At 44.5% G+C, this 27,607-nt stretch overlaps 1 protein-coding gene across 1 annotated transcript in view; it reads right to left on the bottom strand.

Annotated features, from left to right (window-relative positions):
• LOC126281328 (Krueppel-like factor 16) overlaps positions 1-27,607 on the bottom strand; it is a 252,597-nt gene that overhangs the window by 13,534 nt on the left and 211,456 nt on the right. The window contains exon 2 of the mRNA XM_049980187.1: positions 129-279. Coding sequence (XP_049836144.1) covers positions 129-279 — 151 coding nt within the window. The remainder of the gene's footprint in view (positions 1-128; positions 280-27,607) is intronic.

Below are 27,607 nucleotides of genomic sequence, written 5' to 3' on the forward strand. Positions count from 1 at the left end.
AAAGCGAATTTAGTGCTGATCAGAGTTTTTGAACTTTAGATCTGTTTTCTGTAGCAAAGTGAAATGGTATTTTGATGGCGGAAATCATCTGTACGTCCAAAGTCTGGCCGAGCGCTTGGAAAACTAACCTCAGATGATCGCTGCGCATGAACTTCTTGTCACAGACGGGGCAGCAGAAGTTCTTCTCACCGGTGTGGGTGCGCGTGTGGCGTGCCAGCTCGTCCGAGCGGGCGAACCTCTTGCCGCAGCCAGACCACGTGCACGGGAATGGTCGCTCCCCTGTGAACAACCAAAGAACGGCGCTTATTATAGAAAGCTCTCACTTATGACCTAATTGCTATTATTCCAACAGGATTGCTAGGTTTTTTCCCCAAAGGTAGCTGTTTTTTTCCCTCCGAACCTGATGTTAACGAATGCAAGCAAGTTCTCTTCAGAGATGGAGCTAAATTTTTTATTTCAGTTACTTTTACAAGATTGGCTCCTAATTTAAATACTCACATAGTGGACAGAAATTGTTTATTTTGTGTGATTGGGAGTCGAGTTTTCAATAATAAAATTTTAAACAATCCGCTTAAATCACGATACATGGCAATCTGAAACTACTACCATTATGAACAGAAGCAAATATCAATGACAATATTCCGCGACTATTCCATGGATCTAAGAGTAGACAGACAGACCTGGTGAATAGGGAGTATTTCTCAATTAATTCATATTCCATATCCCTCAGTTTCCCCATTGCCGAAGCACTTGGGAGATGCAATTTCCAAATGAAAGGTATTTTCCCCTTTCAGACTTCCTTTTCATTGAGTTGAGTCTTCGTCCTTTATTAAGGTTGTGAATACGAGGAAATCTTGTTAAATCCCGCACTAACTTTTCAGAATTTGAAACTAACACTGTTTCTATTCCTTTCTTGTCTGTAGAGTTGGCCCATTGCTAAGATACTGGACTTTCAAAGGGTTGATTCCTTTGAAAGAACACAATGCCGGTTTCCTTCCCCAACCACGTTTATGCGCACAGCCTGTTATGACCTCATCGTCCACGCTAAGTGACATTTAAAGTCGTAAAGGAAGGTGGATTTGGGTGTGTAAGTTTTGTAGTCAAAATCATTATAGTTTACGGAATATTCTAGCCGGTACTTTATTTAAGTATTAAACTGAAAAGTGTTAGAAGACAAAGATGAAGTAGCACCTTGGCCACTCGGGATGTGACGGTCGCAGCTCGACAAGGCAGTAAGCGCTCGAAGCGAGTTAATCTCTATAAACATCTGGCTCCGATGACAAATGTGACCGACTCATGCCATTACGAAAGCTGTGCGCGACTAAACACCGTATTGATCCAACATTCATGCACAAATACAACAATTCTGAAGAAGAAATCCGTGGCCGCGTTGTTTGAATCTAAGTACGAGTACTTATTTGACAGGCAAGTTAACAATAGGCTTTACCAACACTTCAAAAGTATTTCCAGCAGATGTGTCTCGTTTTATAAACATAGTTTTCTGGTTCGTTTGCGAGTGTCTTTCTCAATAGTAACGACAGATGGAAATCCGCACACCAAATGTATAAAAAATTAGCACCGGTGTCATCGGCTACCCAAGCATGAACCACGTCGCCCTGAACACTGAGTAAAGATGGCGAATAGCACGCTCCCAACACCGGCCACCACTAAGTAGAACATACGTCAGAGGTAGGTTATTTATTGAATCGTATGGCTAGGGCCCCCCATCGGGCAGACCGTTCGCCGGGTGCCGGTCTTTCAATTTGACGCCACATCGGCGACCCGCAGTCGATGAGGAAGAGGACGAGGACAGCATAACACCCAGTCCCTGGGCGAAGAAAATTCCCCGACCCAGCCGGGAATCGAACCCGGGCCCACAGGGCCGACAATTCGTCACGCTCATCATTCAGCTATCGGGGGCGCACATCAGAGATAGGTAAAGCCAAGAAAATTTTGCGCTTAATTTTCCCAACAGCAGACACTTTGCTTTTTTTTAATTAAAGACTTATTGACTCATACACCTGAAAATTGGGAATTTCTTAGTAAATACGTAGATAGTAATTGGCGACTTCAACGGGTATTAGTACTCTCACTTCGGAATCATTCCGACAGATATGGGTAAATGAATACTACCGAGAATGAATTGTACATATTCATGAAAGATGCTTAAATTCTATGCCAGCGACATCGGTTTAGTCTTTCAAATTTAGTTAGAATATCTAAGAATTTTTCCACTTATTTTACTTTACAACACCGAGACCGATTACTCCACCAGTGCCTTTCCAGTAGCGACATCTGCGCGGCTTCGAATTCTGCCTCGGGCATGGACGTGTGTGATGTCCTTAGGTTAGTTAGGTTTAAGTAGTTCTAAGTATAGGGGGTTTAAGATCTCAAATGTTAAGTCCCATAGTGCTTAGAGTCGTCGTCGTCGTCGTCGTCGTCGTCGTCGTCGTCGTCGTCATCATCATCACAGCGTTTTTACTTGGCCAGTGTACTTTTTGAGAAGTCTCGGTTTCATCCAGCTTTTAACGTAAGGAAGGGCCTTCACAGAGATGTCACTGGGTCAGAAATGCGTTCCTGCTAATTTTGCAGATTTGATCTGTACATGACATCTGAATGTAGTAACTTTTTCATCCCCACATTTATACTGTTGTGTCAACAAATGCAAGTTAATTTCTTGTGAGATATATATATATATATAAAAGAAATCAGCAAAATTCAGAGATACGCGTTTTGTCGGTGTTTCCTATAAAGGTCCTTACTCAACTGAGGCGCTGAACAGAACATGCAGCTATCACTACGAAATGTGCATGGGCGAAGCAAAAAGTATATTCGACAGCAGGTAGATTTTAATTATAAGTTTTATATTTGATAAACTATATATCCTTCGTTGTGCAGTTGGAGAGTAAAGGTAAAACGACTGCAATTATCTTGGTCATTACAATATTTTGTAGTAAAAATGCTGTATTAAGAAATCCCTGCTTTCTGAAACAAAATCGACTGCTCACAGTGATGATGTGCTTAAGAAGCGATGTGTTTACTAAGCAGCGCTTGCCTCAAAGATCCACAACTTTTCTTCCACTTTTCTCTTCATTCTGAGTCAATTTCGAACTTAAAGCGCTTCAGTTCCTAAAGCCGGGTTCCCACATGAATTACACTTATGACTTGCTGTAGTGGCATCGTGAGTTACCGTTCACACATGACGCCACTAATTCTACGCAGTTCCACAGCTTTCAATACGGCGTCAATTGAAATTATATAGGTGGTCTGAATGTTATATTTAAGGTTATGGCCTTAGAGCTGTGATAAGAGTTAATTACAAGGAGGACGAAACTCAGGCGCTGGATCCTAAAATAGATTCGCACTGGTATAAATCAAGGGAAACAGTTTATAAAAGAATTACTGTGTGCAACGGCAAACTAACATACAGCTGGCATGTAAATATCATAGCCGGCCGTTGTGGCCGAGCGGTTCTATGCGCTTCCGTATGGAAACGCGCGACCGCTACGGTCAAAGGTTCGAATCCTGCTTCGGGCATGCATGTGTGTGATGTCATTAGGCTAGTTAGATTTAAGTAGTTCTAAGTTCTAGGGGACTGATGACTTCAGATGTTAAGTCCCATAGTGCTCAGAGCCATTTGACCCCCTTTTTTTTTAGATATCATATGCATACACGCCACTCTTCCAAGATATTTGAACCTTATCAAACAATTGTTGCTAGAAGCTGAGAAAAGTGTAACTGCCGACCTTTGTTTTCACTTTTTTCAGAAATAAAATAAAAGCACACACAAATCGAATGGAATACAACAGCAATTACTGCACGATAACTGCAACAGAATGGTCGTGTTTAGCAATACTGCCACCTGGAAGCAGTGGGGTAGGGAAGTGGCGGAACAGAGTACAACTTGAGGGGTTCACACATGCAACTGCAGTACGTCAGTAACAGTGGCAACACTTTTGTTGCGTGTGGGAACCTGGCTGAAGGTATTCTTTGGAGCCTTCTTTAGGTGCACGCCGCGGCGGCCTATCGATTGTCGAATAGCTAGTCGACCCGGGAGTAAACAGCAGTGCCAGGCGGCGCAGGGACTCGGTGCCTCAGCTATCTCCAGCATCTCGCCAGTGGGGCATTTCGGAAATATCTGTGTTCGCATCATCTCTTTTTTCACCGTATCTCACTTTTTCCAACGTTACGTTGGCGTGACTACGGGCATTTACTTAGCGGCATGGGGAGGCACGAACATTCATTGATGTGGAGTTCCCACTCTCTTCGAGAAGTCCTGTTGCCGTTTGAAGAGTTAAATCATCTCAAAGCAAATAATTACAGGCTGACATGCTGGTAGTCACATCTAAACAGCGTCTGAGAAGAAGTAGTAGCAGATCTTCAGTGTGACAGAGAGCTTGGAAATACATCAATGTAATTACTTTCTTCCAGAAATTGAAGTGATAGGAAGTGAGTGGTCATTGTTTGGAGGAGGAAAAATTATGTCAAGATTTTTTCCGTCACTCGTGTGGTTAAAACTACTATCATTGCACATTTATCGCTCGCATAAGAAATAAAATGTATACTGAAATACATACAAGAAGTATGTAGGGGAATTCTTGGATGGACACGGTAAAGAAGGCAGGCCCTTTTCTGGAGACAGAAGAAACTAGTATTTAGGAATGTATAATTGGTTTGGTTACTTTGTCGGTTAGTTACAGTATTAAGAGTATAGTCCAAAAAGTAAGGTTTTTTTTTATATAAATACAACCAACTGGAACCGGGACTTTCTGACCAGGCCATCGCTTTCCAGTCCCCTAGGGTCCAGCCGAAACGGTCACAAGCGCAGCAGATGCGCTGCAGTTATGTTCTGTTCGCAAAGTACTCGCGTCTATCATCTACTGCCATAAGCACTAACCTAACGGATACTATCGTCGTACGTCCCATATTGGTTCCTGCGGTTATTTCACGCAGTGCTGCTTGTCTGTTAGCATTGACAACTATGTAAATGCCGCTGCTCTCGGTCATTGTGGTGAGAGGTATTCCCTGAGATCTGTTATTCCTGGCACAGACACTGTGGATATCTGAATATTTAATTCCTTGACGATTTCCGAAATTGAATGTCCGACGCGCCTAGCTTCAACTGCCATTTCTCATTCAAAGTCTATTAATTCCCGTCGTGTGGCCATAACCACGTCGGAAGCTTCTCACATTAATCACCCGAGTACAAATGCCAATACATAGCCCTTTTATAGCTTGCATACGCGGAACTACCGCCATCTGTTTACGTGCATATCGCTTTACCACGAGTTGCTTCCTCAGTGTAAAAGAAAACTTGTGCGTGAGGAAGTGTTAGACTCAGGATTGAAACATTGATTGGTCCTAAGATTTTATCTGTCACTTCCCCTTCTTTCGCGTTTGTCAGTGAGTTTTAGATTAACACCGTGGTTCGAAGCCCACATTAAACTGTAGGTCCTCATGTAACTGGGTGAATATGTCAGTAGAAAGGAGCGGAGGAAGGAAGGGCATACCACGCCCATTAGGATGTCGGTGGAATGCGAACACCCAACACCACAATCATGTCGCAAATGCCTGAAGTGGCGAACTAAATTAAGCAGTTTTATTCTTCCAACTGTAGGGCATGTCGGTCGTGTAAAGGGCTATCGTATCTTAGTTACTAGTCCTAGGTTCTTCCGGGGAAACTCGTGTGACCGTGATTATCGAGCGATTATGAGGCCACTTACGCCAGTGGGTCTTTAAAGGACCCCAACGGTTTCTTTGTGAGATGATATCGACCTCACTGAAAACCATGTTAAATAGGATGCCATACAGTTATGTCATCCTTGTAAAGAAGAAACCTTAACATGACAAGGCAAGAAGTTGAGAGAAAGTAAAGATGGAGGATTACGCATGACAGATTAAAGAACATGGCGCTAAAGTGACGCTACAGCTTTGCCACATAGGCTTTTAGCAGCCAGTCCGTATATAACACGATTAATCATAAAACACACCACACTACTCGAAAACCGGAAGTAAACTGACACTTTGTTGCGGCACATTGGTAACGCGAGGTTGAGAGATCGGATAGAACTAAGTTGCAAGGCGTGAAGTATCAACCAACACGCTACTAATGATAGATGTATGTCAGATGCCGAAGAGTAAATCAGCCGCCAACAACGTCGCTTGTAGGTCTGTGACGCCCATGATCAACTGACTGCCTGCGTATGTAGAAGACAGCAGGTGGCATAGACGGTTGTTCCTGTAGTGTTTACTCGCTAGAGCTCGTTCTAGTTCCGTGGAAGTTTTCCATGATGTCTTAACGCGTACCATCATCCTATCTCTTGACTGTATTATCAATCTGTTCCTTTCTTCGCGAATTCTGTAAAGATCCTTATTCCTTACTAGTCCACCGAATTTTCAAAATCATTCTATAGCATCACACCTAAAATCCTTCGATTCTCTTTTCCGATTTTCCCACAATTTCTGTTTCACTAACATATAATGCCGTGCTCCCAACACACATTCTCGGAAAAAAATTCTCAAATTGAGGCCTACGTTTGATAGACTTCTCTTGGCCAGGAATGTCCTCTTTGTCTGTGCCTCTTTATGTACTCAGTTCGTCCGTCGTGTCTTGTTTCCTAGGTAGCAGAATTCGGTCTCCAGTCTTGCTAAGTTTATCGCTAACCTCACTTCTGCTACTTCTCATCGCTTTTGTCTTTCTTCGGTTTCTTCCGAATCCATAGCGCGTGTGCCCACTAAGTCCATTTGATTGCAGTGTCACCAGGAAATCACATCACTGTCTTGAATTTCAATCCCAGTCCTGAACCCTTCTTTTATTTCCGTCATTGCTTTCTCTACGTACATATCTAACAGTAGAGGCGAAAGACTGTCCTTGTCTTTCACCCTCTTTAATACTACTTCGTTCTTGGTCTTCCATTTTCGTTGTTCTATCTTGATTCTTTCACATATTTTATATTAGCCGTCTTTCCCTCCAGCTTACTCTGATTTCCCTCAAAATTTCTAACATATTGCATTATTTTACATTGTCTAATGATTTTTGCAAGTTGACAAATCAAACGATTGTTTAAGTGTCGCTTCCATTATCAACCACAGCGTCAAAACTGCCTTTCTGGTGCCTTAACCTTATCGAAAGCTGAACTGACCCGTCATCTGACAGTTCTATTCGAAGATAGTTTTTGATGTGATTTGGCTCTTCGACAGCAACACGAAAGAAAGTGAAACGGTGCTGTATAGTACCATCTAAATATTGTTTGATGGTGTGTTCGTGTAGATTTATTTCTGGAGCAAATAAACTCAGATTTTTTGAAATGTTTCGAAGCCACTTCCTATTCGTTCAATTCTCAAGAGAGGATAATTCACCATACAACATTTATCAGTAATCTTCACTATGAATTTCACTTTGGCCATTATTTAACTTTACTATCATTGCTAGTTACCTAATTGTGGTAATTGTGTTTCGTCTTATGTAAATAGGAGGGTCAATCATAACCTCTCTTTGGTTGCACAGCAGATAGTTCACAATTTTGGTGCCGATGTAGAAACAAAAACAACCACTTTAGGCGGGACGTCAGACGAACAAGAAAGTATTCGTCTACTGCAGCGGTCCACGCGATAGACGGTACAACTATAAAAAATAAATTAAAAAAGGCCGTTTACATGGTACGCACCTGTCTAGTCATCTGCTCTACTTGTTTAATGCGTTTGGTGTTAACTTCCTGCAAGTGAATAGACTGTTAAAATACGTGATGGTTTCGAAAAGTGAATTTAAAGTCCTTTTGTAATGACTACTATATTTATTCGTATTTTGACGGACACTGACGCTGTATTATTAGTTTTCATGCAATTTATTTGAAACTGAGTTTCCTATATGTGTAAACGACGTAATTATAAAAGTTGTAAATGGACAAAGCAATAGAACTGCTGCTTTTCTGTAGTGCTGCTTTCCTATAGCTGTGTCAAGCACCCGTGGTAATCTGCTCGGTTAGGACAAGTTTTTTCTTTAATGAGAAGACACACTGTGGCTCACGTCTAATTACAACGTGAAAGCATGCACAAGTGAAAAGGAACATATTTCTTAAGAGTAGTTTCAGATCCGGATCGCTGAATCACATTTATTTCCTTGCACGAGAGTCTCATTCAAATTCCAATGCGTGTTTATAGCAGAAGTTTCATCTGTTAACTACACTCCTGGAAATGGAAAAAAGAACACATTGACACCGGTGTGTCAGACCCACCATACTTGCTCCGGACACTGCGAGAGGGCTGTACAAGCAATGATCACACGCACGGCACAGCGGACACACCAGGAACCGCGGTGTTGGCCGTCGAATGACGCTAGCTGCGCAGCATTTGTGCACTGCCGCCGTCAGTGTCAGCCAGTTTGCCGTGGAATACGGAGCTCCATCGCAGTCTTTAAACACTGGTAGCATAACGCGACAGTGTGGACGTGAACCGTATGTGCAGTTGACGGACTTTGAGCGAGGGCGTATAGTGGGCATGCGGGAGGCCGGGTGGACGTACCGCCGAATTGCTCAACACGTGGGGCGTGAGGTCTCCACAGTACATCGATGTTGTCGCCAGTGGTCGGCGGAAGGTGCACGTGCCCGTCGACCTGGGACCGGACCGCAGCGACGCACTGATGCACGCCAAGACCGTAGGATCCTACGCAGTGCCGTAGGGGACCGCACCGCCACTTCCCAGCAAATTAGGGACACTGTTGCTCCTGGGGTATCGGCGAGGACCATTCGCAACCGTCTCCATGAAGCTGGGCTACGGTCCCGCACACCGTTAGGCCGTCTTCCGCTCACGCCCCAACATCGTGCAGCCCGCCTCCAGTGGTGTCGCGACAGGCGTGAATGGAGGGACGAATGGAGACGTGTCGTCTTCAGCGATGAGAGTCGCTTCTGCCTTGGTGCCAATGATGGTCGTATGCGTGTTTGGCGCCGTGTAGGTGAGCGCCACAATCAGGACTGCATACGACCGAGGCACACAGGGCCAACACCCGGTATCATGGTGTGGGGAGCGATATCCTACACTGGCCGTACACCTCTGGTGATCGTCGAGGGGACACTGAATAGTGCACGGTACATCCAACCCACCGTTCTACCATTCCTAGACCGGCAAGGGAACTTGCTGTTCCAACAGGACAATGCACGTCCGCATGTATCCCGTGCCACCCAACGTGCTCTAGAAGATGTAAGTCAACTACCCTGGCCAGCAAGATCTCCGGATCTGTCCCCCATTGAGCATGTTTGGGAGTTGATGAAGCGTCGACTCACGCGGTCTGCACGTCCAGCACGAACGCTGGTCCAACTGAGGCATGGCATGGCAAGCCGTTCCACAGGACTACATCCAGCGTCTCTACGATCGTCTCCATGGGAGAATAGCAGCCTGCATTGCTGCGAAAGGTGGATATACAGTGTACTAGTGCCGACATTGTGCATGCTCTGTTGCCTGTGTCTATGTGCCTGTGGTTCTGTCAGTGTGATCATGTGATGTATCTGACCCCAGGAATGTGCCAATAAAGTTTCCCCTTCCTGGGACAATGAATTCACGGTGTTCTTATTTCAATTTCCAGGAGTGTATTTATGAGACGAACAAACTAAGTTTCGCTGAACAAAAGACAAAATTTACAAAGAATTCCACGCTGTCAGTTTGGCTCCCCCTCTCAGTCGTCTGCGCATGCGCGCAGCGTCTTCGTGTAGGTGAGCAGAGCATCCACACGATTCGCGAGTACGATCGCTTTTAGACGGAATAGTGTGCAATCTACACGGTGGAGGCCGGCGGAACCGGTGCAGCACGGGAGCTAACGCGTCCTTTGTGTAACTGCTTTTAATGTGTCAGTTGGTGAGCCGCGACGCGCCACGCGCAGCCGGCGTCCCCGCTCCGACGGCGGGCGAATGCCAGACGCGTCCGCTGTGGGGCGCTGCAAGCGGCACCTGGTCGGCGGCAGTGTGGCGGGCGCGACCTAACGCAACGCTACTGCCGGCGAGCGGCGCCGCGTATTGATTGGACAGAACGCGGCGCGGCGGCCCGGCCCGGGCGCTGCGGAGCGGAGCGCGCTCCCGCACAGCCTTGCAGCGCACGTGTGCGGTCCAGGGTCCTGTCGAGCCAAGCCCGTGGCCCAATTCTGCGCCCTCCGCTCAACACAGCGCGCGTTTCCGAAACACTTCCCACAATTAACGCCATGTACTGGAGCAGTTTTGTCAACCTTTTTTTAACACCACAGACCTTACTGACGCACCTTCGTGTCATTCAAAATAGCAAAACACATATTTCACTGTATGATTACTCGATTAATAATCTTACCTAAGGAGTATGCCACTATAATACAAAGAGAGATGGTGGTGTTGTCTTCTGTCCGTAGACTGGTTTGATGCAGCTTTCTACGCTGCCATATCCTAGCCAGGCCTCTAGGATTCGTACCTCCTCCTCCTCCTCCTCCTCCTCCTCCCCCCCCCTCCCCCTCCCCGCGCGCGCGCACACACACACACAAACACACACACACACACACACACACACACACACACACACACACACACACACACACACACACTCTTCCATCCAATACTAAATTTTGTGGTCCCTTTATTTCTCAAAATGTGTCCTAGTCAAGTTTTGCCCCAAGTTTCTTCTCGCCAATTCTATTCAGTATCTTCTCATCTAATCTTCAGCATTCTTCTGAAGGACCACATTTGAAAAGCTTCTACTGTCTTCTTGTCTAAACTGTTTATCGTCCACGTTTCACTTCAGCACCTGGCTTCAATCAAGACAAATACCTTCAGAAAAAGACTTTCTGACACTCAAATCTATATTCGAAGTTAACAGTATCTCTTCTTAGGAACGCATTTCTTATTAGGCTGCCCAAATAGCAAAACTCATATGGTATGTTAACTGTCATTTTCTACTCTTATTCCCTCAGCATCACCCGAGTTAATTCGACTATATTCCATTACTGTTGCCTTTCTTTTGCTGATGTTCATCTCCCACCTTCAAGACACTGTCCATTCCGTCTAACTGCCCTTCCAAGTCCTTTGCTGTCCGACAGAATTACAACGTCACTGGCAAGCCTCAAAGTTTTTATTTCTTCTCCCTGGCCTTGAATGATAGATGCATTTAATTCCCACTGATATTCTTTTCTCGATGTCCATTTGTATGTTATTGGTTATTGTTCGTAGTAAATCGAGTCCAAGTATTTGAACTGATGTACTCTCCCCTCTTGCCCTGAAGAAATTCTTCCTGCTCTTTTCTTCCTAATTGCATGAACTGTGTTTTGTCTTAATTCACTTTGAACGCTACCTTCTATTCATGATTGTCTATTTCGTGATACATTCATTTCAACTCATACTTAGATTCACTTAGTAGTATGAAGTCATCTGCTTATGCGAGACAATTGAAGTTACCGTCCATCCCACTCCTGTTGCCTACACTCTTATTACTTTCTCTAAAAGTGTAGGCAGCAGGAGTGGGCTGGAGCACATATTTTTCGTTGGGTTCCCTTACTGGTTGCTCAATGTACAGTTTGAGAAGCCAGTGGGACAGTGTTGTTTGTACCCCGGCCCCAATGTTACTGAACCACTGTTTCCGTTTCGTGCCCCTCGAATATTATAGCTGCCATCTGGTTTCTGTACAAGTTGTATATAGGCTCTCTCTCCCTGTATTTTACTCCTGTCATAGATACACATCCTAAAATATGTTGCATAACGAGATGATTTTGATCCTAAATTGGCACACACCTGTACCATAAACGCACTAAGCCTTTACAATTCATGATATATAAGGAAATAACACTGACGAGAGAATTACAAACAAAACAAAAATTTGTGTATACCCACTATGTATCTAGCAATGATACCTCTCACGATTAACACATTACTAAAACACGCCGACGTAAAATATGAATGTCAGACACGACTCACTCTCCGGACAAACAAAACCAACCACATATTTAAATCAAGGAATACATAAAAATTCAATGTAAATTCCTCACCACATTAGAGATAGCACCAACTTTTTCCACCACTTGAAAATCGAACGATATACAGCGGATGATATGCAAGGTGTCTCCCCCACAAAACCAGTATGCCTGACGTACTAGTTAATAATCTCGAGTCGAACTGCTTGCGAAGTACCACTCCAGCATCTCTTATAAACACGTAACAACATGTTTTTTTTAACGTTACTGTTATCAATTTTTTTGATAGTTCATTGCTACTTGGCTCTCGAGTGTGAGGCGTACTACTTTTATGTTGGATACCCTGCACAACGGGGCGTTTTACACATTGCACAAGAAGTTTCACTAATGAGTATTCAAGAAATCGAGAAGTATTCATACACACAAAATTCCCCCTCAAGAAATTCTAAATGAACAGATCGATTTGGAACATAAACATTACATAGAAAATTTTGAAGCAGTTATCTTTCTAAACAAGAGATGCATAGAAAAACAAATTCTACCAACAAATCAGAGATCATAGTTACCACAAAATTAAAAGTAACCACTGGAAAACATTAATTTATGTATACAAGATAGGAAAATTGTCACATACCTCCCACATCACAACATTCTCTGGCACAACCAATTTCATAAGAAACAACAGGTTTAAATTACATCCGTAGAACCACATTAAACACAAATCGTACGAGCAGTATAACATAGCTGATAAGCACAAAGATACGACATAAGGTAACACCAAAGAAGCAAACTGCCTGTAACCAAGTAACATCGCCAACTCAATAATCTGAGGATGGCAATCACACCGAAATAGGCCTCTACTAATAAACAATATAATCAGACACAGCAACGCCTTCGGTATCATTACACCATATTATTTTGTTTCTGTTTCCATGCCAACATTCTAGTGTTGGCACGCTGACTTGTTGTAATAGCCGTTTGCACTTCGCGGTTAGAAATTGCTAGCTGACAGGGATCTTCTCTCTCTTTGGGTCACTTTCTCTGCGTGTTAGTACTTCTGAACTACAGGATTTTAAAGCTACGGACGCCTCGTTGACAGGTCGTCTTGACAGCTTTGTCGTTTTGCGAAGGCTTTTTTTGCGTGTTGGAGTTAACAGGTGTCTTGCATATCCGTTCTTCCCACAGAAATATTAGCACCTTTCCCAGTGTCGGTGGCAGCTGTCTTAACATACTGTTTTTCGTGGTCAGCGATCATCCTCCGATGTAATGGCGCTAGCTTTCATCCCTGATTGTCCTTGACAGGTTTTGCATTGTTATCAGTCATCTTGTCCTGCTTTGCACTTATCAGTCATCATAGACATTTTCAACGCACAATGTAGCACGCTTCGAACAGGTTCATTTAAACGTTCCTCATATATCCAAATCTTCCGCTCTTGACACTTTAGTGTCTCTTTCGAATAGAAAACTCGTATGTTAAAGCATTTGTAGTCGATTAAACTCACTGCGCGTGATATCTCTGTAAGCAGCCAGGTGATATCTCTATAAGTAGGTAGTGTTCGTCATTGATTTCTACTTTGTGTATTGCAGTGCCACCTGCTAAACCAGTCAAAGCTACATAGTTTTTAATCTAAGTAATCAAATGATGGTTATTGCTCCCAACTCCATTAGAGGATTTTTATCACGAATTACAGACTTTTTTCCAGTTCTTCATTATCTGCATATGCACATTGCTTTAATAGGAGTGGTTCTGCTAAAGGTGATATCAACACATACAAAACTTGTTTACATTCCATTGGTTCAACCGAGACATATGCCGGAATTTAAGGGACTTGAGAAGTTGCTGAGAGAATGCCAGTTCCAGTCCCCGTCCGGCTATCCATAGTTAGGTTTTCTGTGATTACGGGAAATTACAGATAGTAAATGCTGGGGTGGTTACTTTCAAACGGCACGGCGGACTTACACAGCATCCTCCTTCCCAAGTCTGTGCTGCTGCTGCTGCTCCGACTCTAATGACATCACCGTCGAGGAATCGTTCAACGCTAGTATCGCTTTCTTTTCCTACTTGTTCTCATTTTAAACCAAGCTGGTCTTAATTTACGATTTTCATTGTGCTTGCCGCTGCGCTCGTTTCATGTTTCTATGCCGGTTACCCATGAGACTAGCCCAAGAGTGTGTTTTTCAGGGAGGCCTATGTTCGACTTCAGCATGCAAGAACCACTCCACAGACGGCAGACTATCAGTGGATGATAAGCGTCTCAGGGGTATGGTTCAAATGGCTCTGAGCACTATGGGACTTTACTTCTGAGGTCATCAGTCCCCTAGAACTTATAACCACTTAAACCTAACTAACCTAAGGACATCACAGACATCCATGCCCGAGGAAGGATTCGAACCTTCGACCGTAGCGGTCGCGCGGTTCCAGACTGTAGCGCCTAGAACCGCTCGGCCACTCCGGCCGGCCGTCTCAGGGGTAGAGTGGAGGGGGGGGGGGGGGGGGGGCACCGAAAAAAACAGTTGTAATGCGGAATCGGACAAATGCAGTCGTTATCGTAATGCGGAATCGGACGTCCAAAAGGCCATGATCATAGGCTTTCGGGCCAAGAGTGGAAGCATATCCAAAACGACTAAGTTTGTAAACTGTTCGCGTGCCCCATGATTAAAGTATACCGTGTATGGCAAAATGGCGCTACCATAACCGGTGACTAGGCAGTTGTGGTGTACCAAGGACCATAGACGATAGGGGTGAACGAAGGCTGCGGAGATGGTTACGAGAGGCGCGATACTTGTCGAGCACCTGACTGCGCAGATCAGCCAAGAGCCTAGCAACAGTGTGATATTGACCATTCGCAGTATAATGAGCTGGGTCCTATTGGTGTTATCTAGCTAATTGCTCATATAGGGTGTCCCTGGAAGAATGATCAAGTTTCAGGACTGCGAATGAAACTTCGAAACAAAAAAAGTATAGTAAACAAAGGCTGCAAAATGCATACTTTAAGAGTTGTGAGCACTTCTTCAGTAGAAGATGTGTGTTTCATAGTAGAAAGGTGTTAGCTCATAAGACTTCAGGTATGTAATTCAGAGCCCTTGTTTACCAGAATTTTTGTTTCGAATGATCATGCCTGTCATATGCGTGAATACTGACCATTTTTTCCTGCCAGTAGCTGTCGTGGTTATTAATAGATGTGATACAGGGGCAAGCGCCTTTCCAAGACGACGGAATGCACATGCCCAGTGTCCTACTGAGACATTCCATAGCCTATAGAACATCAAGTATACAATGAAATTTCGTATGATAAGAGTTCCATGTGTCATTCTGTAGTGTTACGCTGCCAATAAAATTCGTTATCATTCTTGTTTACGTGATAGAACTACCTAATGCAAGTTCTGGCACCAAAAAACAGAACAAAGGGCGCCCTTGGCGTCAACGAGGCACATGGCGTGGGCAGAAGAGGCTGGCGGCTGGCATCGAACCAGCAACCAGCGGCCTCGCGCGCCGCGGGAGCCATTCGCGCTGAGCTCGTCGCCAAGGCCGCACGGCCACACAGCCGCTGGCGGACTAACGGAAGTTTCTTCTCTCCCCCCACGGATAACCGTTGAAAATACTTCAAAAGTTACCACGCTCGGAAACAGATCAAATCTAAACGCGAACGGCGACCAAAATAGCTTTTTCGTATCGCATTCGCGAACTTGCCAGTCACACTCCACGAGTCACCAACGAAACTTACTTTCTTGATGTCTTACCTCACATTTATCACGCTACACTGAATATTACAAAAACTCTCAGTTTCAAGGTCTTGAACGCATTCGCACGTGACAGTGGTTTCAAAATACACACAATTTTTTCTACTTAACACTGAATTCAAATTTTATTGTTACTACTAATTTTCTTTTTTCCTCGCCACAACGGTTTTACACTTCGCCATACACTCGTTGCTAATGAAGTCCGCAGAGCGTTTCAACAGCTCACTACGAATTTCGTGAATACAAGAGCCTTTAACCAACAATTAACCTCAGTGGGGCACCTAAGTGTTCCAAGCAATTGACGAAATACACTCCTGGAAATGGAAAAAAGAACACGTTGACGCCGGTGTGTCAGACCCACCAGACCGGACACTGCGAGACGGCTGTACAAGCAATGATCACACGCATGGCACAGCGGACACCAGGAACCGCGGTGTTGGCCGTCGAATGGCGCTAGCTGCGCAAGCATTTGTGCACCGCCGCCGTCAGTGTCAGCCAGTTTGCCGTGGCATACGGAGCTCCATCGCAGTCTTTAACACTGGTAGCATGCCGCGACAGCGTGGACGTGAACCGTATGTGCAGTTGACGGACTTTGAGCGAGGGCGTATAGTGGGCATGCGGGAGGCCGGGTGGACGTACCGCCGAATTGCTCAACACGTGGGGCGTGAGGTCTCCACAGTACATCGATGTTGTCGCCAGTGGTCGGCGGAAGGTGCACGTGCCCGTCGACTTGGGACCGGACCGCAGCGACGCACAGATGCACGCCAAGACCGTAGGATCCTACGCAGTGCCGTAGGGGACCGCACCGCCACTTCCCAGCAAATTAGGGACACTGTTGCTCCTGGGGTATCGGCGAGGACCATTCGCAACCGTCTCCATGTAGCTGGGCTACGGTCCCGCACACCGATAGGCCGTCTTCCGCTCACGCCCCAACATTGTGCAGCCCGCCTCCAGTGCTGTCGCGACAGGCGTGAATGGAGGGACGAATGGAGACGTGTCGTCTTCAGCGATGAGAGTCGCTTCTGCCTTGGTGCCAATGATGGTCGTATGCGTGTTTGGCGCCGTGCAGGTGAGCGCCACAATCAGGACTGCATACGACCGAGGCACACAGGGCCAACACCCGGCATCATGGTGTGGGGAGCGATATCCTACACTGGCCGTACACCTCTGGTGATCGTCGAGGGGACACTGAATAGTGCACGGTACATCCAAACCGTCACCGAACCCATCGTTCTACCATTCCTAGACCGGCAAGGGAACTTGCTGTTCCAACAGGACAATGCACGTCCGCATGTATCCCGTGCCACCCAACGTGCTCTAGAAGATGTAAGTCAACTACCCTGGGCAGCAAGATCTCCGGATCTGTCCCCCATTGAGCATGTTTGGGACTGGATGAAGCGTCGTCTCACGCGGTCTGCACGTCCAGCACAAACGCTGGTCCAACTGAGGCGCCAGGTGGAAATGGCATGGCAAGCCGTTCCACAGGACTACATCCAGCGTCTCTACGATCGTCTCCATGGGAGAATAGCAGCCTGCATTGCTGCGAAAGGTGGATATACAGTGTACTAGTGCCGACATTGTGCATGCTCTGTTGCCTGTGTCTATGTGCCTGTGGTTCTGTCAGTGTGATCATGTGATGTATCTGACCCCAGGAATGTGTCAATAAAGTTTCCCCTTCCTGGGACAATGAATTCACGGTGTTATTTCAATTTCCAGGAGTGTACTTAGGTCACGTTACAGAAAATGTCATTGCATATTAGCAGGCAACTGTGGGCCTATATTTGTGACAAACTGTTTCAGAATACGGAGGTATTGTTATGCTCGCGTTGTATGGCAGTTTTGGAGGCCGAAATCTCAATAGAAATTATTATGAATCCACAAATAGCGATTATTAAAGAAATATGTGAAGAAACCATAGACACGGAGGGAGTGCCCTTCAACTTCCGGAAGGCAGTTTATACTATTCCAGGCAGTCGAGTACTTAGTAAAATACGAGCTTACTTAATATTTCATCACTTTGACAAGTGGTTTCACAACTTCCTAGAAGGAAGCGCTGAACATTTAGTTGCAAACGTGGCGAAAAAGTCAGATGTAAAAGTAATTTATGGCACACCTCAGGGAATATTCTAGGATTGTTACTGTTCAAGATTTATAAAGACGATACGGTACACAAAAGTTAGAAGCTCGTAAAGGATCGACGCTTTGTTTTAATACATCTGTTTCCACATAAAATACAGAAAAACACTGAAATGTTAATGTGTGGCCGGCCGCTGTGACCGAGCGGTTCTAGGCGCTTCCGTCCGGAGCCACGCGGCTGCTACGGTCGCAGGTTCGAATCCTGCCTTGGGCAGGGATGTGCGTGATGTCCTTAGGTTAGTTAGGTTTACGTAGTTCTAAGTCTAGGGGACTGATGACCTCAGATGTTAAGTCTTAGTGTTCAGAGCCATTCGAACCATTTTTTGAGTGTGTGTGGCAACAGCAACTTATAGAAAAGAAACGAGCGCAGAGAGAAATATTCTGGGGAAAGTACCACGTGGCTAAGACTCATTTGTATCTCAAGTGAATGAAAGAGAGAGGCCAAGTAAGTAACATTCGTTGTTTTATAACACGCTGAGCACAAGGCGGATATGATTTCGAGAAGAAATGCAGTAATTGCATACAAATGTTCCTCGCTTACAAGCCCCCCCCCCCCTCTCTCTCTCTCTCTCGCTCAGGTGTAACAGAGCTGCCGGCCACCCACGCCGCTGTGGCGGAATGCCGGCGGTTGCGCGTGGTACGCGCTAACGGGCGCGCCTTCCTCTGAGTTCTGACTCACCAGGGAGCGCCCGCTCCGCGAAGGTGGTCACAGATACGTTTGACACTTCCTTCAGTTCCCCGAAGTACCCTTTTTCCGCTCTCAGTCATTCTGCAAGCCACTCTACAAGTTCGAATTAAACCAGTTGCCATTTGACAACTAGCGGGATGGACCACTGCCACCACCAATGCACGAGTGGAAGCCAGGCGTTTTCGCCTCTCACTGTGTTGCCACTATGCTGCTCAGACCATTGTGCCAGAGGTTCTTGTACATATTGTACATGACCAGTTTTACCTATAACTTACATTTTTCTTACAACTTCGAAATACTTTACACTTGTCTCGTCTTGATTCTTCTTGTCTTGCTTCCACTATCATGCGCAACGTTAAGGACTGCCTCTCTAGTGCCTTCATCTTTCCTACAACCAAACTGATCGTCATACAACAGATCCTCAAATACCTTTTTCCATTCTTCCATATTCTTGTTAGCAAACTGAATGCATAAGCTGTTCAGATGATTGTGCGAATGCTTTCGAATTTATTTTATTTTATCTTCGGAAATGTGAGGATGAGATTTTTCCGGAAGTCTGGTTTGTGAATTAGACTGGTAACATACCATCAACTAAAGTCATTTTGTTGCCACTTTTCACGGTGATTTTAGAAATTCCGATGGAATGTTATCTATCCCTTCCGCCGTGTTTTATCTCAAGTCTTTCGAAGCTCTTAAATTCTGACTAATACTGGATGCCCTATTTTTTCCTATCTGTTCCAGTTTTTCCTTTTGTCGTTTCATCAGACAATTTCTCCCTTCAGTGGCACTGCAATGTACTCTTCCACTTATCCGCTCCGCCCTGAGTTCAGCAGTGGAATTCCCACAGCACTCTTAATGTTACCACTCGTGCTTTTAATTTCAGCCAAGTTTTAAGTTGACTTTTCTATATGCTTCGTCCTTCACGATCGTTTCTTTTTGTGTTTCTTCTTATTTTTACTGCAGCTATTTCTCCTTGGCTTCCCTACAATTCCTGTTTATTTCATTCCTAAGTGATTTATACTGTTATATTCCTATTCTTTTAGGAACATTTTTGTAATTCCTTCTTTTGTCGGTCAACTGAAGTACTGTTACCTTCCTTTTATCTTGAGAGCAATAACGATGATAATGGTCAAAGTAAGGCGCCATCTTAACATAGGGGCAGTAAAGTATCGTGTTCAGATAAGTTCCGACGAAGTTTAACGCAGCTAAACAGGGTTAAGTGCTGTGTGCCGCTATTCTTATTTGGAAGAAGCTTACTTCAATCTCAGTTTCATTTTTTATTTTTTATACTTTCAGGTAGCTGTGATTTATGTTTGCTTTTATGCCAGCTACTTGGTACAGTTTATATGCATCATACAGCACTTTATCCTTAATTGTATAGATCAAGTGTGTCGTTGGAGTTGACTGATTTTGCATCCCTGAAATACGATGGAAAAACATCCGCCGTGACACAATGGGTTTTGATCAAAAAGCATAGTTCATTTCGAGTCACGGAAGCCCATCTTAAGTTGCTTAGCACATTGTGGGCAGCCGAGTCTTGCTCATGCTGTGCGTAAAAATTCGTAGCTAATTTTGCGCCTCCTGCCCTCTGTTAGTAGCCATGTTGACTGCACAAGCAAGGGTCTTTGCATTGTCCACGTAGTTTTCGAATATCTGAACTATCTGTTCTCCGCAAAAGCACTTTGTATGTTTCTGCTCTGTGGTGATCCCATACTGCTTTCGTCTCTTATTAGCTTTGTTGTCCCACCGCTCGCACTCTACGTAGTTCTGGCATTGGAATTTCGATGACAGCGATGTTATTAAATCTCTTATGAAAAACCGCACTCAAAATGTGTCTGTAAAGCGTGTTCCGAAGTCAATAAGGGCCAGAAATGAGACACGAGCCGAAAAGAAACATCCTGGCGAAATCCACATTGTCATGTTCTTTGTTTGCCTGAATGTTTCAAAGCATACCACAGATAAAAAAATCGCAAGAATGTTGTGTACAACTTTTTCTTCATAGTAAAAACATGATTCAATAAAACATTTCGTCCTATGTTACACAGCAATGGTTTCCGAAAAAATGTGTTAAAACACCAGTCCAGCTGCTCCGTCCAGCGTGACAGACCAGACTCGAATGTGTTAATATATTACAGTCATTTGTTTATACCACTGGTCCAGTAACACAAACACAGTTCAGTCTGGTGCTCTTACCAGTTGGGCCTAAGATAACAAAAATAGTTAATCCTGATGTTATGAATTTTAGAGATTTGAAGTATAGCTAATTACGATGTAAAAACAGATTTTTTTGGATTATACTTTAGGGTGCACTAACGACCTATGTTGCCTCGTACACAAATTATAACTGCTCACTCACTGATCAATACACTGCGCACAGCACTTCCTTGAGATCGAACGCACGGATTCCCGAAAACCCTCCGCATTGGCCCCGAGCCAGACTGCTTGACCGTCGCTTAAAATAAAATACTTATTATATCCAGATATTCCGGGAGCTCGTGGTCACAGGAAAATCGAATCTCCAGATTAATTCGAATGGAAGAGTTCCTGTTTACTTCCGATGTCTGAAAAATATTTTCACGGCCGCAGCCTGAACGATAGTCCCATTTTCACAACAACCATTAGATGCACATTATAGTGCTGTTCGCGAGAAATTTAGGACGCATATCTAAGCCAGATTACTTGCGGTACAAAATGTATTCCGTTTTATTTTCAAAAAGTTCTCAACGACGAAGTACTGAGTAGATAAAATCTGGCCCGTTCATGCGACTTCCACAATGTTTCAGTTCTAGGTCACAGCTGGTAGAGCATGCTGCAGCAGATGTAGAGAAATATGCGGTCTGGTAGACAAGATATAGGATGAAGACGACACAAACTAAAGGGTAGGCCGAATGTAGGAAGCGAGTAGGAGCAGGAAAAGGTGAAATGCTTCGGTACTGCGTATGGGTAGCAACTCGCAATTTTGCATACAGATTAGCACGTAGGTGCGAAGCTGTTCATCAATCAAACATCGGCTATAGAAGGTACAAAGCCAAAATCAGTAGTGGCTCGCCCATTATTAAAATAGAGCAATGTTGCTTGGTCGTCTCCTCGGAATCAACTGGGCGAAGCTCGCAGAGCTCCACAGCGCCGGCTAGAGGGCGCTGTCAGTGTCTGTCGTAGTGCCAACTTAAGTTGCACCTACGCCGTGGCGTCGTAGCTATCGATATCAGACACATATATAACTAAATTTCTCTTGGAGAATGAAAGCGGCAAGGGACAATACTTCATTCTACTAAAACGTCAGCCAAGACTGCTGCTGCACTGCGATTATAAACTTTGTATTTGAAAGTCGAGATAGCGCGTGTCGTGCGAGGTTCCGCTAGGTGTCGCACTGAACCCCAATTCTGAGATCTTTATATTGCATAGCTGCGTACCTGTAGCTGTTATTGTGCTTTCTGACGAAAATGAAGCCATCGTTCTTCGACAAGCAAAAACAAACTGGTGCTGTCAATGACACAGGAATAATGCATAGATTCCCTAGCGGAAACACTGAATGATGTGTTTGTCTGGCAATGTTCGACAGCCGAAATATTGGAGGTAAACAAGAAAGGTGAGAGAGTCAACAAGTTTCATATACAATATTGCACAAAGCGCCACTAGTCAAAGAAAGTCGGTAACTTGTTTCAATCGCAAGAGACCCCGTTACAAGGTCAAATTTTTTGGCGGGTTGCCCATGATTTACTTCGACTGCCCTTGGCTGCTTAACCAAGACTGTATTCCAAATCATACGAAAGATAACTGTGTTCCTGAGAAGGGGGGACAGCACGAAATTCACAAATATAAATCAACGGCCCTGCATATTTCAGAACTGGACGGTAGTCGGTGTTGTAAGAAAGGGAGATGACCCGTCACCAGTTCTTTTTCAAATGATGAGGCATTATTTACGAGACGAATTGTAATAGAAGGGCATTGTAAGCAGGTCAAATTAAGATGTGGCCCGCTACACTAATATTCGCCCTTGCGTTATTCGTGCACTGCGTTAACAGTTTAACCACTGTGTGGGTTTACCGAAGGCTCAGCCAAATAAAGCCAAAAGCATCGACGCGGGCCGACAACCACTGTTGGGAGTTGAGGAATAGGGCTGTAATGCCGTCCTATGTACAATATGGTTACCACAAATGAAACGGTGATGTGAGTTTTCTGCGGATAAGGTTCATAAGGTTTTATGTACACGAGGCGGCCGCAGTTAACAAAGCAGGAAGCATTTGCAGTGAATCTCGCAAATTTATCCATTATGTGGCAAATCAGCGGTACTTCCCAGCCTTGTTTTCTTTTTTTAAGGACGAGTTCAGGTTTAGATCTGAAAGCAAAAATGTGCGTGTTTTCTGTTTACTGGCACAGATATTTGACATAAAAATTTCTGAAAACAGGCGTTTCATTATATCTTAAGTGTTGGACGAGTTTCCGCAGATATTTCTGAGCGTTTTGCCTGGGGCAGTCGCAGATACTTCTGCTTTACGTGACAACAAATCAGCTTCCCAAAAGATCAGCACTAACTGAGTTCCATCTTAAGCTAGCTGCAGTCTCGCGTCAGAATTTTATGCAGAGGAAACTCAACTCGTAGAGAAGTCATAAATGGCTAAATCTGAATATTCATTATGTAGAGAAGTGGTGTAAAGAAGAAGCGGTTTAAGATTTGTCTAATAGATTTGCTGCAATTATTCAAATATTTTATTTATGGTCTAACTGAGGCCTCGTAATAATATTAAACTCTGCTGTACACTGAGGTGAGAATAGTCATGGGATACTGATAAGCACATATACAGATCGCGGTAATATCGCGTACACAAAATATAAAAGGGCAGTGCATTCGCGGAGCTTGTCATTTGTACTCAGGTGATACATGTGAAGAGATTTCCTACGTAATTTACGGCCACACGGGAATTAACAGACTAATGAACGCCCACACCCTTATGGAGCTACCACCGGCTTGCACAGTACCCTGTTGACAACTTGTGTCAAAAGGTCCGTGGGTTCTGCGCCAAACTCTACTACCACCACCAGCTCTTACCAACTAAAATCGGGACCCATTTGATCAGACTATGGTTTTCCAGTCGTCTAGGGCCCCAACCGATATCGTCAAGAGCCACTTTGAGACCATCTGCAGCCATTTATGGATTTATGTTCCTCTATTTTCTAATATTCATACTTATTTTGTTCGTTGGAAACTATTCTTTTGAGCTTCATGTGCTTTACATCAGTTTTGTTACATTCGAAACAACTTTTGAGATAGTTTTAATATTCGCCTGACTTTTCTACTCAGGCTGTTTATTTACAACGGTAAATAACCAAAGGGGATCGTGGAACACGTTGGTACAGTCTCTGTGCAGCGGGGAAACGTTCTAAGTAACAAGACGTGTCCACTGAACTGCAAGCGTGGGTAGAGCGCCTCCTGGATAAGCAAGCCGCACCGTCGGGTTGTAAACTCCGTCCTCGTGGGCAGACGTGCGCAGTTGGCGACAAGCCTGCACCGGTAAATATAACGCGCAGGCGCTGCACCTGACGCACCTCCCTCTTCCAATACGAATGTATTGAAAGAGAGAGAGAGAGAGAGAGAGAGAGAGAGAGAGAGAGAGAGAGAGAGAGAGAGAGAGAGGGGGGGGGGGGGGGGCAGGCTGTAGCAGTAACGCCCCACTGCTGACACACAGCACAGGCGCCACTAGTTTACCAGTTTGCAACCGGCCCCTGCCAGTATCAGTTTGTTGGCGACCTCCATGACGCAGAAAAGAGGGAACTGGGGGGGGGGGGGGGGGGGGGCGCAGGAAGGCGCCAAATAGTTTTCGGCCCTAACTTGCGGGCGAAAACAGCAAACAGGCGACGAGCCGAGGAGGCACGGTTGCAATCGGGCCAAGGCGGCTCACAGTTTCGGCGCGTCCACGTCCACGCTCTCAAGGCCACCGTCTGCCGATCCCAATGCTAAAAAAGCTGGCGTCGGTTGTCAACGTAACGTACAGTTGACACACTTTGGTCGAAGATAATTTATGTTAAGTAGTGTGTAAGCTTAGGGACTGAGGACCTTAGCAGTTAAGTCCCATAAGATTTCACACACATTTTTGAATTCACAGTAAAGATACCGGGATTTAGCTGTGAATGCGCTTATTGCTGTTATTTGCACGACAGGACTTCAAAAAGTAAGTTGCACATTTTATGGCAGGCCATTAACGCTGTATTACACGTCAAAGTGACACAGATATATGACACTATTTTTCAACAGTCACCAAATTTCTGTAAATAATGATCGGAACGTTCTACCACTCGTCCAATTCCGCTCCTTGGTCAGTCGAGAACCACCCTTAATGTCTTCAACGTAAAAAATCTCTTCCGCCACAGATGTACTTTAAGATAATCGACAGTGTGGAAACCGCGCGGTGCAAGATCTGTACTTCTCCATCAGCATCACCCGAAGTCTGTGCAGCCTTGATGAAGTTGTTGGCAGCATTTCGCTGCGTCCGGACGCGACACTGCACTTGGTCCGTATGTCGCCAGAGTTCACGTGGATCTGTGTTCGAAATTAATGTTTAGCCCAATGTTCCGCATACTTCAATTTGAATTAAGTTTCCAGTCACCGCGTCACTTCAGTCGCACACTATGACGCATCTGTTATCCGTACATCAGTAGAACTGTGTCTGCAAGAAAATCAAGAAATGCACTCTCGTGACATTGCGCCACTTCCGTTGCGCAATGGGCTTAGCGTGGGACGACATGCGTTAGGTACTTTCTGAAGTCCTATGGTAGTTTAATAGCATCTTTAGTATCTGTAAGCTACTGCGTATGTCCATTTTCTCCTATTGTTCTTAACGCATTCAAAAATATATTGCAAAAACGGGCAGTACACCAACATTCTGGACTCTTTCTATTTCACTGTTAATTCCATCAGAAGCGTGCTCTCACAGCTATACTTCCGCTACCACCTCTCTTCTATGTTCCGAACGTCACAGAAGTTCTGCTCATACTACTTCTGGAATAACTTTTTTTTCCCCCTCCAAGCGTAATGCCTTTCGGCATGCGAATAACCGAACGACATGTCACCCTGTGGAACATAAGTGCGTAAGATTATCTTTGATGAACGGAAGTGCACTAGACGTTTTCGCTATTTATCAAACAGGAAGCAAATGGCAGGCTATTTTAATGCATCAAACACGATAAAACTTACACTTCAGTTGCAGTGCTGCTAAAAATGCAGAATCTCGAGCTCCGTAAATTCGCACTAAATGTACTCGCAGCTATTTCCTTAGTATGCTCGCAGGTTTACTTGCGTAAGTTCAGTACCGGTGAAAATACCTTAGGGAGGCGTCCAGTAATTTGTAATCCGCGTTTATTTGGTTAGCAGCAGCCGCATCAAATGCGACTATTTACGGTGGCCAATCTGCGGCTGCTCCCTGGACTCTGTGAGGCGGTAATTGACAGGAAATTACTCACTCGCGCGCCGCGCGCCCCACGTGCCGAATCACTCGCCAGCACTACCAAAGTTACGCAGTCCCGTGCTACTGCGCGTCTGAAACGACACTTTTCACCTCCCTCACTACCAGGATTTAGTCTTTCATTGAAAGGTTTCAGTGAGACTTCCACTTTTCCATCTTTGAATTCCAGATTTCCCTGAACCAGTATTTGGTGCAAATTTTTCTTTAGTTGTTTTCATGAGTATGAATGATAAAGTCACTCTCAAGCGATGTGCCGGTAATAAATATTTAAGTTCAGCTAGGATTTTCAGTTTTATCAAGAGTTACAGAAGTTATAAGCTCTAAGGCGTCACTGGAAAGTCCTCCGCTAAGCCGTCCTCACTCAGCGCTCTCCAGCGGTCGTTGTCGGCTCTATTTGGCTCGCAAATCATAATTTCTTTACGAAAATGGACACGCAGAAGATACCTCCGTTAACTCTGTTTGTGATTGTCGAAGAAGAGCAGAGAAAATCGCGAAGGAGATTCTGGACTCGTCGATGACTCGAACAGCAAATTGGTGGTAGATAAGTTCACATAGTGCTGTACAACGATCTACGATACACGCTAGAAGAAGTTATTCGTTAACGCAATTTAATTTTCATCCCATTTTCGGTTTTAAATTGAATGTAATTGAGGTACAGTGTCTAATGTCAGTTTGTACATGCATAATACCCGTGTTTTCGATATTACACTGATTATGGGTAGATCACATAACTAATGAGGAAGTATTGAATAGGATTGGGGAGAAGAGCATTTTGTGGCACAACTTGATCAGAAGAAGGGATCGGTTGGTAGGACATGTTCTGAGGCATCAAGGGATCACCAATTTAGTATTGGAGGGCAGTGTGGAGGGTAAAAATAGTAGAGGGAGGCCAAGAGATGAATACACTAAGCAGATTCAGAGGGATGTAGGTTGCAATAGGTACTGGGATATGATGAAGCTTGCACAGGATAGAGTAGCATGGAGAGCTGCGTCAAACCAGTCTCGGGACTGAAGACAACAACAACAACAACAACAACAACAACAACAACAACAACAACAACTAACACTGAAATAACCGGCAAGATGGATACATAAGCCAGTCCATAAACCCAGATATATGTAATACTGAAAGTTTCATAAGAGCAAAACCTTCCAGTGTTTATTTTGCTACTCTCAGATAAATACTGGCAATCACGTGAGGACGTTAGTCTTTGGAACAAGAACTGCAGCAAATACATTATTTATAATAAATAACATCGATTTCTAGTGATAAATTCCTATCAATGATTAAAGAAAGACCTAGAAACTTTTAGAAAATGAAAGGTAAAGCGAATTTAAGGAGGTAGACACGAGCCTGAGTTTCGAGATAACAGTCAGACCTCCGCATATGGTACACCCTTGACTATTTATAAATGTCATTATTTGATATTTAATATGCAAGTTTTTTTTTAAATAAAAGGTGCGCTTTTGATAGATGATCATTGTGCTGTAGCATTGAAACTCTATACTTTTGTAGTACACACGTAACACTAAAATCCTATAGGAAGCCTTTACCTATCAATACGTGGTTTCCAGTGATTTTATTATAACAAATAACTAAAACGGTGCGCTTTTGAGATATTCTCAATTTGCTGAAGCCTTGAAACAGCTTATATTCATACTACGTAC

Source organism: Schistocerca gregaria, chromosome 7 (assembly GCF_023897955.1).
Source record: "Schistocerca gregaria isolate iqSchGreg1 chromosome 7, iqSchGreg1.2, whole genome shotgun sequence".
Taxonomy (NCBI): Eukaryota; Metazoa; Arthropoda; class Insecta; order Orthoptera; family Acrididae; genus Schistocerca; species Schistocerca gregaria.